Source organism: Schistocerca nitens, chromosome 2, assembly GCF_023898315.1.
Source record: "Schistocerca nitens isolate TAMUIC-IGC-003100 chromosome 2, iqSchNite1.1, whole genome shotgun sequence".
In the NCBI taxonomy this organism is placed as follows: Eukaryota; Metazoa; Arthropoda; class Insecta; order Orthoptera; family Acrididae; genus Schistocerca; species Schistocerca nitens.
In genome coordinates, this window is record NC_064615.1 from 310,902,445 (window position 1) to 310,920,159 (window position 17,715).

The 17,715-nt window shown below is 42.2% G+C and overlaps 1 protein-coding gene across 1 annotated transcript in view; it reads left to right on the forward strand.

The window, feature by feature from the left end:
• Positions 1 to 485: 485 nt before the first annotated feature.
• The window catches only part of LOC126236080 (sodium-independent sulfate anion transporter-like), a 192,631-nt gene continuing 175,401 nt past the window's right edge, over positions 486 to 17,715 (forward strand). Inside the window, exon 1 of the mRNA XM_049945141.1 lies at positions 486 to 612. Within this exon, the coding sequence (XP_049801098.1) occupies positions 573 to 612 (40 nt within the window). The 5' untranslated portion in view covers positions 486 to 572. The remainder of the gene's footprint in view (positions 613 to 17,715) is intronic.

The following is a 17,715-nucleotide window of genomic DNA, read 5'->3' on the forward strand; positions in this document are numbered from 1 at the left end:
ATGACAAGTGAGAAGCACTGTTCGTGCTGACAAGCTCGTGTAACTGTTTACAAAAGGGGAAGTTCATGAATGTGCATGAAGGAGTTCAAAGTATTCAGATACCTTTGGGACTATGTTTTTGAGGTTTCCCCAGCATGATGATATCCATGCATAAGTCTATCCAGCATATTATTTGTTTCAGAGTCGCTATAGTATCTCAGACAAAACTAATTGCATGACAATGTATTTCCACTCCAGCACACAATTATGACTTCAGGTAGGAAAACCGAGTGGGGTGGCGCATTCGGGAGGACGACGATCTGGACTGTCAGCTCATTCCATAACAAGACTGCAAGTCGCGCCTCCTGCGCCAGACTGCCGCCGGCGTCACAGCACACCCACTCGCAACAGAGTTCAAGGTCGCGCGCCGGCTGCCAAGTTCACAGGATCGCCGACTGTGGCGGTAGCAACAGCGCCGGCAGCCGCGCTGTGCACAGTTCCGCGTGTAGCGTCACAGTCAGCTGGTGTCTCGGCCGTGTAGGTTATGATAAATAGTGGCGGCGGGCGTCCTGCGTCTGTGACAGCACCGCAACATGGCACAGCCCGCAGACGCCGACCCTGGCTCCCTGTCAGGTAAGGTTGGCAGCCGTGCTACGCGGGAACAGGGCCATGCAGCTCGCATAGGTCTAAACTTGGCTGACTTGCAGAATAGAACACTTGCGTTTTCTGTCTACTGCTACTGTTGTTTTCAGTTTCGCGTGTTGCTAAACAATTGTGAGGTATACATGTGTTCGTGACGCATCATATTATAAGTGTAGATATATCCAACTTCCAGTACGGAACGCTAGTTACGTGATCGTTGTGTGCTTCTCAGTGTTTATAATTATCCTCTTAGTTGATCGTTGGAATGAAGACGCTTCAGAATGTATTGCACAGCTTCAAAATAATCTGAACAACTGGGCCAAGGAAACTTGGCTATTGACCGCTACTCGTTCTAAGCACTGGGATTTAGGGACCCATGCTGCGTGTAGGTACGTCTGGCTTCTAGCAGTAATAATAGTGTGTATTACTCATTTCATTTTCTTACCCTGTGGATGGAACGGCCTTTGTCGAAGCAAGTGGAATACAAAGTTTTACTGACCCTTCTGTTGCATTTATAAACAACACGCAAAGAGAGAACTCTCAAACAATACGTAAGCTCAGATAGTCCCTGTCCACCTGCATAGTTAGTCTTAGTTTCCGTACAGTTTTCGTTTTATGTAATCACAACGTCTACAGTGGCTGAGAATAACGTTGTTCACAAGTTTATTTTCTACAGATGCGTAAGCAAACTATTTAACAGCTACTGGAAAAAGGACTCCTCACTATAAATTCCTGTGCTCATTACGTCTGTCTTTCGCTTGCATGGAGATATTACGAACGAAACATCTCACTGTGCAGTTCATATTTTCGCTGGTTTTATTTCTCACTTTTATTTCCTATTGGAGACTGTACAAGTGGAAGATTAATTTTGATGAAATTTTTGAACACATCTGCTTTCGTTCAGATGTTTGAAATTCTCTTTTGTCAAGTTGTGGCCCTCATCGTGTTAACAATCAGAGCTAGGGAGAGAGACAGAGTTGAGAAAGGCCAAAAAAAATCCTGACACGTGAAATCTGCCTAGACTACAACCAGAAACAGGCGGAGTCATTTTCGTAAGACCATGGGATTCGAATCGTCTACCACGGGGAGCCAACACACTATTGTGTATTTAGCGGCCTCTGCTACGGAGGCGGCTGTCGAAATAGGTATCACGCTTTAAGAGATGGCAAGTGATAGTGTTACAGTCTTATCTAACGTATTTTTAGTGTTTCTGCGGTAGACAGAGCTCATTAAAATCTACAACAGTTACTTGTATAATATAAATAATAATATAAATCTGCAGTCCGCCAACGTCTTTCCCCACGGGGAGAATATTGCAACCTGCTTTTCGTAGGAGCGTCTTTTATCTGGAACGACTGTAATTCCGCCAATGACAGACATGAAACTGATTTTCCAGTTCATCTTCTAGCGAGGACGCAGCCAAAGTGGGGTCCAAGTGGTCCAGAAGCCGCCCCCACCTCCCCTCCTCCCATTACCTAAATCAAATTACACATGACCTATCTGGCGTGTAGTGAAACTCGAAGATGTTTTGATTTTCAGTCATAAGGCGGAAAAGAGATACGTATTATCGATAGTCAGCAAGGCTAACGGTAGATTTAAACTATGTATACACCCATAGCACTATCGGCTATCGACCATCCCTATTTTAGCCAAGACCAGTTGTTCGTTGTGCTTGAGCTCATTTGTTATTTTGTTAATCAGTCCAATTCTTATTTGGAATTGAATTTAATGTAAGTGGTACCGTATATTGTTATGGTGCTGTGTGCTGGAGAGTGATGGGATAGTTCCTAAGTGGGGATAAGTTTGTAACAAGGAAGAAGAGGAAAACCGACTTCGATTCGTCCGCTAGCGTTGTGGTGCGTTAAAAATATGCTAACATTACTTTAAAAGCCTAATAACCCCTCTGTAGCAGTTTAATGTTAATACTGGAGTCGTTATTTGGAGGCTGGTAAGACTTTGAGGTTGCAATATTTGACAAAGCAACGCAGCGGTAACAATCATTAAAAAACCATTAAATTAAAACAGTGCATAAAAATACACTTGGATTTGCGTGCATCGCCCAAAAATCGCTTTGACCGACAAAAATAGCCCAAAAATCGATGGTTGCATTTCTTAAAAAAGCTTAGTATTCTATCATTAGTAGCCCAAATGGCAAAATATCGCCGAATCTGATCATCCGAGGGTACTCAGTTACGAAAAGCAGTTCAGATAAGGGACGATGGGGAGGAGTTTGCGGAGAGCGGAAGGCGTATGTGATGACAACACATTCTACAGTTCGTTTCTAAAAGATTTTTTTCTGCGCGCTGCCTGAATTCGTCCGCGCAGACTGAACCCTGCACCTATTCCTCCCCCGTTCATCTAAAATGAATTTACGCTCTTGCAATACTACAGTAACTGAAGCCAGAAATTTCATGCACAATTATATTTTAAAGTACGCATTCATGCACTACCAAATGACTTAGCATACACAACTGAAGGAAAAACATGCAATGTCAGAACTGAATCCTTTGTTGTAATGCATTTTATTTTAAAACAGTGTAAACCAATCACTTTTCTATATTCTCCACCAACTTATGGTAGCTCTGCGTGTTGAACCGCTGAGCTAGCAATCCCTGGATTCGGGAGACGAGGTGGTTCGAATCCATTCGCTGGCAACCTTGAAAATGGTTTCTGTGGTTTCCCATTTTCAATTTGGACAAATGCGGGGGTTGGTCCCTTAGTATAGGCCACAGCCAATTCCATCTAAACACATTTCTTTCAAGAAAGATTCCAAATCCCTTAAAGATGCAGTCATTTTTCAATGAAATCAGCCGCATCGAAGTTGAGCGTTACATCTCTTTGGAGACTCCCAGCACTAAAAGCCCTACGATAAAACAGTTATACTCAAAATTCTTCTCACTTATTCATACATTTGTCTGCCGGGCCATTCTTTAATGCAGAAAGTGATCTTTTTTACATTGCAAGAAATGACAGACGCATAATTAAATGAGGAAATTTGGGAAAATATCAAGATAAATAATTCCAGGGCATTTACATTTCCGCCATCAGAAATTATTAGCTTCTCTGTCGAACAGAGGTCTCTTTATTCCTAAAGTCCTGTCGGTAACAATCACGGTGTCCAAAACAATTTAGCACTCGTCCATTCCTGATCAGTTCCTCAGCTCAAATCCAGACTGAAAGAAGAAGCGTGTAAAATGACCTTGGAGAGTGAAGGGAGTTAGGAACATGACTGCTTCTTGGTGGTTTGTCAACATGCAGCACGCCTAAATAATGAGATTATATCTCCACTTGGTGAAAACACGAGATCAACGTCGAATAAATGGTTTACCGTTCTTCATGGAAATCTTCAGAATAAATGAAACGCTATCTTTAACAAATCAGACCCCCCCCCTTTTGATAAAATCCTGGCTACGTCCATGCATCTTGTTGTAAGACTTCCTTGTATTATTTTTGAAATATCGAGCGAAGTATAATCATCCATTTTTATTCCTTTGTAAAGTTCTTTGCTATGAACGCAACACCACAGCCTAGTAATGCAACTGAACCGTTTAGACTTTAATATCTATGTTTAGATTGATTTTTAGTAACACTGTATACTTTCAAAAGAATGTAGCAATATAAATCATATGCAGAGAGACAGTTATTCGAATACCGAATAGAAATCCCTGGTATACCTACGTTATTTTCTGAACTTTCTTCTCGTCGGTACTCGTAATTATACCTTTACATAATTATAAATATGAGCATTGTAAGATCGCGATAGGTTCGAATGATATAGTTAACTTGAGACAGAACTCTGAAATTACGAAGAACATCAGTTTTCATGATACGTCATTATTAATGAGACGTGTAGACCTGTCGACAAATGCACCATTGAAGATCCTCGCTCCCATGTCTAGTACGCAAAGTGATTTCAAAAACAACTGAACCTCGCTAGAGCTCTGGTAACTGCTGCTTTGTCAAATTCCCTAAGTCCACAGTTAGAAATGTTGAATAACAATAAAAACTTTATGGTTCATGGCTTGATGAAACCCTTCATACTGGGCGCTACTTCGGCAGTTGTGAATCATCTACATCTGCAAGCCACCTTACACTGTGTGGCGGAGGGTGCTTCATGTACCAATATCTGGTCCCCCCCCCCCCCCCTCCCGTCACTGTTCCATAAGCGAATGGCGCGTGGGAAGAATGACTGTTGCTAAACCTCCGCATGAGCTCTAACTTCTCGAATTTTCTCATTATGGTCATTTCGCGAGACGTATGCGGGAGGAAGTAACATGTTATTCGACTCTTCCCGGGTAGCACTCTGTGGAAACTTTCAATAGGAAACCTCTACGTGATGCACAAGGACTCTTGTAGCGTCTCTCACTAGTGTTTGTTGAACATCTCTCTGAAGCTCTCTCGCCGACTAAACGATCCCGTCGCCGTCCGCTGTGGCCGAGCGGTTCTAAGCGCTTCAATCGCAGGTTCGAATCCTGCCTCGGGCATGGATGTGTGTGATGTCCTTAGGTTAGTTAGCTTTAAGTAGTTCTAAGTCCAGGGAACTGAAGACCTCAGATATTAAGTCCCATAGTGTTCAGAGCCATTAATCCAACCTGGTAGGGCTCTCAGACTGATGAGCAATACTCACGAATCGGGCGAACAAGTTTCGTGATCCCTTTCTTTCGTGGATAACTTAAATTTCCTTGATTCTTCCTAGAGTCTCAGCCTGGCATCAGATTTTCCTGCTATTTGTTCTGTGTGTTCATTCCCTTCTAGGTCGCTGCTGATGGTTACTCCTAGGTATCTTACGGTAGTCGCAATTTTCAGCGATTTGTCACCAATAATGTAATTGTACATTAATGGATTACTTCGCCCGTTTCCGTGCAAATATGCTCCATTTATTTACGTTCAGAGTCATCAGCCAGATCCTGCACCATTCATCAATCCTCTGTAGATCATTTTGCAAATAGATACTGTTTTTGGGCGTTGCTACTTTATGGCCAACACATAATTCACAAACTGTCTTAAAAAAACTTTCGACCATATCTACTAGATCAGTAACTGTCTTACCACACATCCTTAGGGTACTCATGAAATTACCTTTACATTTGTCGATTTTGGTCCGTTAAGAGCGACTTCTTTTTACAAAAACGTCATAATACTTGAGCATAAAACATATGACTAATGAGGAATAACAGATGCACAACTGGATTACGTCGAGATTAGCGAATACTAAGGAAATGCTGGATTGTCTCCATTATTAAAAGGAAAACTGATATTTTACGCCCTGTCCACGACAATTTCATTAGAGACTGAGAACAAATCGGTCAAGATAAGGCTCGAAAAAGAAACAGACCATGTTCTTTACAAAGAAACCACTTCGACATTCTTATTAGTCAATCTTGGTGAGCCAGTAATACCCAAATCTAGGTCGGACAATGATTTACACCGAATTCCAAACGAGTGACGGAGCAGTGTCCTAACAGTTGAGCCACCTTGTTCGTTATCGGATCGCATACGACAGCATGCGCTACCTAATTTGATCCGAAAAGCCGCGCATATAAACGGGATTTATTCGGTTCGTACCTCTGGTCCTATTGGTGACAGAAAGATAGTGTCAATTGTTTTGGATAGCCCTGGGCTAGGGACCTTTCGTATTCGGAACAGAAGAATCGACTTACTATAACTATCCTGCATTAAAGGCTCAAAATTTGCGTATTATACCATTCCTCCAGCTTAGTCAAACGAAGCAAATCGGTTGCTTCTTTTTACGTTATATATGGTCTATAGTACGCCTTAAGAGACTTGTTGAGGGGCCATTTAGTTCATGGGCGGTTTCTGAGAAAACCCGAAAAACATTTTTGGGTAAAAGACGGTTATGTTCAGCAAATGGCTGAAATATTTGTGGTACATTACTAAGGTCCCAATCCCGACCTCGAACAGCCTTGAAAATTTTCTTTATATCTTAATTCGTTTCCGTGATACGCAGGTTCAAAGTTACCCTATATGAACACGTAAAATACGCAAGTAATATCCAGTGTGAGGCGAAAACGTAGTTTATAAAGTGACGTAGCACGAAGAAATAGGCTGTAAAGTGTCTCCGTTATCATCAGAAGGGTTCTGGGAAGCCCATTTTGTAGTACTTTAGTACATGCATAAATTTTGTGCACATAAAATACGGTCTGAGGTCAATTTAGTTTTGCGTTATTTCAGTTCCACACACGAAAACGATCAAAATTTTACACACCCATCAAGTTCTTTTCATATGAGTGACACGTCCTGCTGTAGCAGGGAAAAGAAGGGAACCGATAAATGCTTCTATCGGAGCACAAAAAAATGCGAATATGTTACTGTTTTTTTTAAAAAACAGGGATATAAGCTACCTAGTTCTACCTTCCTCAGCACTTTCATAAATTTTCCCAAAAAATTAAATATGCGAACATATTCGTGTTTTTTTATGCTGAGAAAGGTGGAGGCAGTGGCAGTTGAAAGAGATGGAAAAGTAGACCGTGATTGCGGTATAGAAAGAGAGAAGAACACAGTAACAGTTGGTAAGGAATAAAGAGAGGGAGAAAATGTAAGTGACGCAAGCGATAATGAGAGATGGGGTGTATGACAGTGACAATGAGGAAGAGAGAGATAGTGGCAGTGGGAAGGAATGAATGAATGAGATAGTAGCGGTAAGAGAGAACAGGGAAGAGACAGTGGCAGTGAGAGAGACAGCAGTAGTAGAACATATAACTTCGGCGAATTTAATTACACTGGCGGATAAGTTCAACATTAGAAATGTGAGGACAGATGGAAGCCTAGAGTTCTGTATTTCCAGACTCTATGCTGACTTTCTCGGCTGACTGGCTCTGAGACAGGAGAAATGACAGTTCGAGAGGACACAAAGAGATAACAACAATGAATGGGCTGAATGAATGAGTGAGGATGAGCAAGAGGGAGTGGATGGGTATGAACGACTTCCAGCGATGGACTAGTGGGCGAGTTCTCATCTGTCCTCGCAGAATATGACTCTTTAGTTCAGCTGAAAAATTCAGCATACAGTCTGGAGATACAGAACTCTAGGCTTCCATCTCTCCTCACATTTCTAATGTTGAGCCTATCCGTCAGCGTAATTAAATTTGCTGAAATTACATGAATGGAATCAAGGGGGCAAACTTAATAACATACTACACAGAAGCACCAAAGAAACTAGTATAGGCATGCGTATTGAAGTACAGAGATATGTGGACAGCCAGAATACGGCGATGCAGTCAGCAACGCCTATATAAGACAACAAGTGTCTGGCGCAGTTGTTAGTTCGGTTAGTGCTGCTACAATGGCAGGTTATCAACATTTAAGTGAGTTTAAACGTGGTGTTATAGTCGGCGTACGAGCGATGGGACACGGCATCTCCGACGTAGTGATGCAGTGGGGATTTTCCCATACGTGCATTTCAAGAGTGCACCGTGAATATAAGAAATCCGGTAAAACAACAAATCCCCTACATCGCTGCGGCCCAAAAAAGATCCTGCAAGAACGAGACCAACGACGACTGAAGAGAATCGTTCAACGTGACAGAAGTGCAACCTTCCGCATACTGCTGCAGACTTCAATGGTGGGCCATCAAAAAGTGTCAGCGTGGAAGCATTCAACGAACCATCATCGACATGAGCTTCCGGAGCCGAAGGCTCACTCGTGTACCCATGATGACCGCACAACACAAAGCTTTACGCCTCGCCTCGGCCCGTCAACACCGACATTGGACTGTTCATTACTCGAAACATGTTGCCTAGTCGAACGAGAGTCGTTTCAAATTGTATCGGGCGGATGGACGTGTACGGGTATGGAGACGATCTCATGAATCCATAGACCTTGTACGTCAGTGGGGACTGTTTAAGCTGGTGGAGGTTCTGTAATGGTGTGGGACGTGTGCAGTTGGAGTGATATGGGACCCCTGATACGTCTAGATACGACTCTGACAGGTGACACATACGTAAGCATCCTGTCTGATCACCTGCATCCATTCATGTCCATTGTGCCTTCCGACGGACTTGGACAATTCCGGCAGGCCGATGCGACACCACACACGTCCAGAATTGCTACAGAGTGGCTCCAGGAACTGTCTTCTGAGTACAAAAACTTCCGGTGGCCACCAAACTCCCCAACATGAACATTATTGAGCATATCTGGGATGCCTTGCAACGTGCTGCTCAGAAGAGATCTCCACCCCTCGTAATCTTACGGGTTTATGGATAGCCCTTTTCACCACGTCGGTTCCATCCAGCACTACTTCAGACACTAGTCAAGTCCATGCCACGTCGTGTTGCGGCACTTCTGCGTTCTTGCAGGGGCCATACACGATATTAGACGGGTGTACCAGTTTCTTTGGGTCTTCAGTGTATGGCATGAAATGATATCAGCGAAATCGATTCAGAAATGTTGGACCGTCGATGTCATCGATGTGTCGTGTGAAATTAACATGTGTAAGATATAATAGTTCCAAACTCCAGGATACATTCTGAATTCAGTGCCACTTCTGTTAAATAGTCCTATTTCTCCAGATATTAGCAACCGTTCACTCTGTTTATATACCGGCATACCCATAGGAGAAAATATGATTGTTTGTAGTGGTCCGAAGTGAAAGGAAACAACAGCGACATCAAAGATTTAAATAGTTAAGATGTTTCGATCGGGTGGCCTAAGGTGTTAAGACGGCAGCTTGCAATAAGCAGAAGATTCGGATTAGCATTTTGGTCTGGCGCAGGTTTTTTATTTGCCATCAGATAGTCATTGAAACTGCTTTCGCTTGCAGGATTTGAACTAGCTGTCTTCTCCCCGTCCCGAAACTTCTTGTTATTTAGCAGCTTCGTCCATGAAGCTGGTTTTCGAGTTGGTCACATTTTGGAAGTAGCCCCATTCCCCTTTGCATGCGACAGAAAGCTGTCTTTGTAAGTGGAAAAGAGCTGTAGAAACCGGAAAAAATTCATTTATTTTCATAATTCGAGAACGATAAGACTACATTCAAACCAAAAACTTAACAGCTCTCAAATATTAGGCTTTGAAGCACACCTCAATTCTAGGGGCTGAAGTTTTCTGTCGAAGTAAATGTATCGCAGCGTTGGTGTTTAGCATGTGAAATGTGCGCACCCGGCTTTTGTACCACAAATACTGCACGTGATACCGACACAAAGACAATAATAGTTGCATTTTATCTGCTATTACACAACTTATAACACTAATGTGCAGTGGACGTCGTCGTTTGCGCCTAAAACTAAATAAGGTTTTCATTTTCGGGGCAAGGTAACAAGTTCTCAGTCTGCCACAAGGATAGCTTTGATATCAATGAAATTTTGTTTTTGTAATTGCGCATTTGGCGTACTAATGTAAGTCAAGCGTCAATATGATCTGCATTTGTTGATTGCTGAGCCCAGCCAAACGTGAAAAGGACACCATCACCGATACCTGCTTTATTTCGAAAAAGAGACTAATTGATTTTGTGAATTTGTTGCTCTAGATGACGTCTTCACCTCAAAAATTGTCAAGCAACCGAAACAGTGAGCTATGATGGCTCTGCACCAGAGATAAAGAAGTTGATTTGATCTGCCGGTCACATTATGGCGCGTGTGCTCTGGGATACAAAACGAATTCGTTTTATTGTTTACCTTACCAAGGCTGAAACAATAACTGCAGAAAACTACACTAGTCTTTTACATCAATTGAGGACAAGGAGGAAGACATGAAAGACGAATTTTGTGGCACCTTAGACCAGATGTGCTCCAGATTATCACAGTATGACACAAAAATTGTGCTGGGAGACTGAAATGCCAAAATAGGACACGACCATCAATGGCAACCATATGTAGGTATGTTCAGCTTGCACATTGAATCAAATGATAATTGTATAAGGCTCATCAACTTCGCAACTAGAAATATGTAAATCGTCAGTACATTACTTCCACATAAAGATATACATAAAGCAACTTGAACGTCAACAGATGGGCTAACAAGGAACCAAGTAGACCAAGTGTTGATAAGGAAAAAACATAAAAAGGCAGTGATAGAAGTTAGGACAATGAGATGGTCTGAGGTAGGATCAGACCATTATCTTGTGCTAGTAAAGATGACCTTGCCGTTTGAACCATGGACCTTGCCGTTGGTGGGGAGGCTTGCGTGCCTCAGCGATGCAGATGGCCGTACCGTAGGTGCAACCACAACGGAGGGGTATCTGTTGAGAGGCCAGACAAACATGTGGTTCCTGAAGAGGGGCAGCAGCCTTTTCAGTAGTTGCAGGGGCAACAGTCTGGATGATTGACTGATCTGGCCTTGTAACATTAACCAAAACGGCCTTGCTGTGCTGGTACTGCGAACGGCTGAAAGCAAGGGGAAACTACAGCCGTAATTTTTCCCGAGGACATGCAGCTCTACTGTATGATTAAATGATGATGGCGTCCTCTTGGGTAAAATATTCCGGAGGTAAAATAGTCCCCCATTCGGATCTCCGGGCGGGGACTACTCAAGAGGACGTCGTTATCAGGAGAAAGAAAACTGGCGTTCTACGGATCGGAGCGTGGAATGTCAGATCACTTAATCGGGCAGGTAGGTTAGAAAATTTAAAAAGGGAAATGGATAGGTTAAAGTTAGATATAGTGGGAATTAGTGAAGTTCGGTGGCAGGAGGAACAAGACTTTTGGTCAGGTGATTACAGGGTTATAAATACAAAATCAAATAGGGGTAATGCAGGAGTAGGTTTAATAATGAATAAAAAAATAGGAGTGCGGGTTAGCTACTACAAACAGCATAGTGAACGCATTATTGTGGCCAAGATAGACACAAAGCCCATGCCTACTACAGTAGTACAAGTTTATATGCCAACTACCTCTGCAGATGATGAAGAAATAGATGAAATGTATGACGAGATAAAAGAAACTATTCAGGTAGTGAAGGGAGACGAAAATTTAATAGTCATGGGTGACTGGAATTCGTCAGTAGGAAAAGGGAGAGAAGGAAACATAGTAGGTGAATATGGATTGGGGGGAAGGAATGAAAGAGGAAGCCGCCTTGTAGAATTTTGCACAGAGCATAACTTAATCATAGCTAACACTTGGTTCAAGAATCATGAAAGGAGGCTGTATACATGGAAGAAGCCAGGAGATACTGACAGGTTTCAGATAGATTATATAATGGTAAGACAGAGATTTAGGAACCAGGTTTTAAATTGTAAGACATTTCCTGGGGCAGATGTGGATTCTGACCACAATCTATTGGTTATGAACTGCAGATTGAAACTGAAGAAACTGCAAAAAGGTGGGAATTTAAGGAGATGGGACCTGGATAAACTGAAAGAACCAGAGGTTGTAGAGAGTTTCAGGGAGAGCATAAGGGAACAATTGACAGGAATGGGGGAAAGAAATACAGTAGAAGAAGAATGGGTAGCTCTGAGGGATGAAGTAGTGAAGGCAGCAGACGATCAAGTAGGTAAAAAGACGAGGGCTAATAGAAATCCTTGGGTAACAGAAGAAATATTGAATTTAATTGATGAAAGGAGAAAATATAAAAATGCAGTAAATGAAGCAGGCAAAAAGGAATACAAACGTCTCAAAAATGAGATCGACAGGAAGTGCAAAATGGCTAAGCAGGGATGGCTAGAGGACAAATGTAAGGATGTAGAGGCTTGTCTCACTAGGGGTAAGATAGATACTGCCTACAGGAAAATTAAAGAGACCTTTGGAGAGAAGAGAACCACTTGTATGAATATCAAGAGCTCAGATGGAAACCCAGTTCTAAGCAAAGAAGGGAAAGCAGAAAGGTGGAAGGAGTATATAGAGGGTTTATACAAGGGAGATGTACTTGAGGACAATATTATGGAAATGGAAGAGGATGTAGATGAAGACGAAATGGGAGATAAGATACTGCGTGAAGAGTTTGACAGAGCACTGAAAGACCTGAGTCGAAACAAGGCCCCGGGAGTAGACAACATTCCACTAGAACTACTGATGGCCTCGGGAGAGCCAGTCATGACAAAACTCTACCATCTGGTGAGCACGATGTATGAGACAGGCGAAATACCCGCAGACTTCAAGAAGAATATAATAATTCCAATCCCAAAGAAAACAGGTGTTGACAGATGTGAAAATTACCGAACTATCAGTTTAATAAGTCACTGCTGCAAAATACTAACGCGAATTCTTTACAGACGAATGGAAAAACTGGTAGAAGCTGACCTCGGGGAAGATCAGTTTGGATTCCGTAGGAATGTTGGAACACGTGAGGCAATACTGACCTTACGACTTATCTTGGAAGAAAGATTAAGAAAAGGCAAACCTACGTTTCTAGCATTTGTAGACTTAGAGAAAGCTTTTGACAATGTTGACTGGAATACTCTCTTTCAAATTCTGAAGGTGGCAGGGGTAAAATACAGGGAGCGAAAGGCTATTTACAATTTGTACAGAAACCAGATGGCAGTTATAAGAGTCGAGGGGCATGAAAGGGAAGCAGTGGTTGGGAAAGGAGTGAGACAGGGTTGTAGCCTCTCCCCGATGTTATTCAATCTGTATATTGAGCAAGCAGTAAAGGAAACAAAAGAAAAATTCGGAGTAGGTATTAAAATTCATGGAGAAGAAGTAAAAACTTTGAGGTTCGCCGATGACATTGTAATTCTGTCAGAGACAGCAAAGGACTTGGAAGAGCAGTTGAACGGAATGGACAGTGTCTTGAAAGGAGGATATAAGATGAACATCAACAAAAGGAAAACGAGGATAATGGAATGTAGTCAAATTAAGTCGGGTGATGCTGAGGGAATTAGATTAGGAAATGAGACACTTAAAGTAGTAAAGGAGTTTTGCTATTTAGGGAGTAAAATAACCGATGATGGTCGAAGTAGAGAGGATATAAAATGTAGACTGGCAATGGCAAGGAAAGCGTTTCTCAAGAAGAGAAATTTGTTAACATCGAGTATAGATTTAGGTGTCAGGAAGTCGTTTCTGAAAGTATTTGTATGGAGTGTAGCCATGTATGGAAGTGAGACATGGACGATAACTAGTTTGGACAAGAAGAGAATAGAAGCTTTCGAAATGTGGTGCTACAGAAGAATGCTGAAGATAAGGTGGGTAGATCACGTAACTAATGAGGAGGTATTGAATAGGATTGGAGAGAAGAGAAGTTTGTGGCACAACTTGACTAGAAGAAGGGATCGGTTGGTAGGACATGTTTTGAGGCATCAAGGGATCACAAATTTAGCATTGGAGGGCAGCGTGGAGGGTAAAAATCGTAGAGGGAGACCAAGAGATCTATACACTAAGCAGATTCAGAAGGATGTAGGCTGCAGTAGGTACTGGGAGATGAAGAAGCTTGCACAGGATAGAGTAGCATGGAGAGCTGCATCAAACCAGTCTCAGGACTGAAGACCACAACAACAACAGTAAAGATGAAGCAGTCATCAGCAAAACATCAAGTAAGAGAAACAGTGGTAAAAGAACCCATAGTGTAGATGTGTGTAGGCTAAAAGAAGAGGAGGGGAATAATCAGTTTAAGTTTAAACTTAGAAATAGATTCAAAGAATTAGAGAACGAAAGCAACAAGTAAGAAAGTGAAAATATCTGTACAAAACAGTGCTAAAGGAGACAGCACAGGAACCACAAGGAGATAACAACAATGGCGATATCAAGCGCAAACTGTAGTTCAATGAGCATGTAGGAAAGCAGTTCGGGACAGAAAGACAGCCAAACAGGCAATGATAAGCATTTAACAACCATGAAAACCAAATAAAACACAGGGCTGTCACGAGAGAAATGAAAAGGACAATCAGGCGACAGAAAAGATCATTTATAAACAAACATATAATGAAAGCAGAGGGGGACTAGAGCCAGAACAGTAGACAGTTTCACGGGACAAAGAAAACTACAGACAGGAGTTCAGAGCTAAACGTTTGATAATGGCGGAAGAGTATGGAAAACTGGTCACTACAAATGAAGGTAATCGAGAGATCTGGAGGAGATACTTCAAAGGACTGCTGAAAACCCGAGACACACCTACGACAACGAAAACAGGGTAGAAAACAACCAGAACTTACAACCTTTAGTCGAAGAACCAACACTGATGGAGGTGAAGGAGGCAACAATAAAAGAGTGGAAAATGGATAGGCTCCAGGCATATACATGATATCAGCAAGGCTCATCAAAGAAGAGGAAGACAAGATTGATGAATGGTTAGCCAAATTGATATGAGAGATGTGGACGAAAGAAGTAATGTCGCAGGAATAGAAAACTCTGCTGTATGTCCCATATACAAGAAGGGAGACAAAACGTTGATATAGAACTATAGAGAGATATCTCTAGTATGCACGTGCTATAAAATAACATCAAGAATTATACTGGACTGGCTCAACCCATACACTGAAGAAATGTTAGACACAGCACATGCGAGGTTCAGAAAGGGTAAGTTAACAACCGACGAAATATTTTCGCCGAGACAAATACTAGATAAGAACTGGGAGCACAATCAGGATACCTTCTGTATGTTTATAGACATCCACCAAGTATATGACGGCAATGTGAGAAAGAGAGATGTGAAGAATAATGGTAGTGTGTAGGACACCGGACAAGCTGATAAAGCTAACTAAAATATGTGTAGAGCGAAAGTACAGGGTGAGTTTTCGGAAACATTTAAGGTAAAACCAGGACAGCGAGATACTGTATCACCAACCCTTTTCAATTTGGCACTCAGCAACATCCTGACGAAAGTAATAGAAGAATATGCAGGAGAAGGTAAATGTTATGGCTGATATTCGCGGATGATATTGTGGTGATAAGAAAGAGCATGGAAGACCTGGAAAAAATGGAAACTGTGCTGATCGAAGAAGCTAAGAAAGTAGGTCTACTTGTAAATTAAAGTATAACAAAGTTAATGGAAATAGCGAGAAGAGCTCAGTTAGGATCAAGACATCTAACAATCAGGAATCTAAGAATACAGATGACACACATTCACGTACCTCGGTGCCAACATTTACCAACAAAACCATATAGAACAAGAATTCAAGCCGGTGCGTGGGGAGACGGAGATCCCTACGAGCTATACATTACATCATAAGATCTAAGTTACTACCCAGGCAGGCAAAAGCAGGAATATATCAGACCATCATCAAACCAATAGTGTGCTACGCAAGCGAGACGTAGACCCTGAAAAAAAAAGAAAAGAAAGAGAAAACTCATTACTTTTGAAAATAACGCACTGAGAGAAATATACGGACCAGTGAAAGAAAATAAACAGTTGAGAATAATGAAAATATATAATCAGACAATTATACACACTACCTGACATCGTAGCGAGTACGAAGAACTAAAAGACTCAGATGGTACGGACATGGCCGGCCGCGGTGACCGAGCGGTTCTAGGCGCTTCAGTCCGGAACCGCGCGACTGCTACGGTCGCAGGTTCAAATCCTGCCTCGGGCATGGATGTGTGTGATGTCCTTAGGTTAGTTAGGTTTAAGTAGTTCTACGTTCTAGGGGACTGATGACCTCCGATGTTAAGTCTCATAGTGCTCAGAGCCATTTTGAACCACTTTTGGTACGGACATGTGAGGAGGAGAGAATAAGGTAATAAATGCAGTAATGGGTGGAGAAAATGGTTCAAATGGCTCTGAGCACTATGGGACTCAACTGCTGAGGTTATTAGTCCCCTAGAACTTAGAACTAGTTAAACCTAACTAACCTAAGGACATCACAAACATCCATGCCCGAGGCAGGATTCGAACCTGCGACCGTAGCGGTCTTGCGGTTCCAGACTGCAGCGCCTTTAACCGCACGGCCACTTCGGCCGACATGGGTGGAGAATCCGAAGGAAAGAGACCACTAGGACGGCCGAGAACGAGAGGGAAGGATAATACGATGGAAGACTTGCAGATACTAGGTCTGGTAGAAGAAAAAGGAGCTGAGAGGAATGCGTGGAAGGCTGGACTGTTGCCGAGGACCGGCTGTGGTTTGTGTGGCCAGTGTAAGTGTGGATAGGAAAAATAGTGAGAAGAGTAAAAAACTACAGTCAAAATCCATTTGCTCAGAGTGCTTTTGCAATAGAGAAAACGTGTGATTTGAATCACGAATTGTCAGAATCTGTCGTCTTCGCCAGATTCCCGCTATGTTTTATCACGTCTAAAAATCTGGAAGATATTTTAGGTGTAATGAACATTTTATAGATAGCTGTGGACGAATATTTTTCAGTCGTTCCATAACTGCACTGCAGGAATGGAATCTACTCACTGAAGACTCATAGAACAAGGTGCGTTGACCTAAAACAAATGTCAAAACGTAGGTGCATTACATGTACAAAATAATCTTTCACAGCTATTCCGAGAAATTATTAGGTAATTAATGAGCTTACCTACTAAATCTATGTTACTGCAGAAACCTGCATGCCGAAATATTTAACTCAGTCCTAAAGATTTTCTGTGAAATTCTCAGGAAGGTGATAAGAGACGGATCACAAGCGCAGAATGGGGAAGTATGGAGAAATAAATCGGCCGTTCCATTTAAAGAGGAACCATTACGGCATTATGTTTAAGCGTTTTAAGGAAACCTCGGAAAATATAAACCTGGATGACAAACTGGGACTTGAATGCGAGTCCAGTGGCCTATCACTGAACCACCTCGCTCGGAGAATGTTTCAGGGCATCTTTCAGACGAATGGCTTGAACACATTCACTCAATGATTTATCACTGAAACCATTTGGTCTATAACATGCTTACTTTTGAAATGTGAATATGGAATTAATTTTTCTTATCCATCCTCCCCTTTCTATTCTTCCTTCCTCACTAAACATTGTCATAAAAATTTATTCGCTATGCGCCTCAACCAGTTACCGTAAAAGAGTAGCGTTACAGTTGTCTGAAAACGACACGCGCAGAATCGTGGTTAGCGGAAGGGGATCACGGTGGGTTTGTTGGGGGGAGGGGCAGCGACCTTGGGGGTGTCGGTTTCTATATGAGCCAGGAAAAAGGCGAAAAAGTTTTTTGGTTTAGCCCGAACCAGCGGCCGTTCGTATAGCCTTTCCAACATCTGTCTTACTGTAGCTATGTTAAATGAGCTTTGAACGACGAACAGGAGATGGTGCCAGGGAAAATGTGCGAATCTTTCG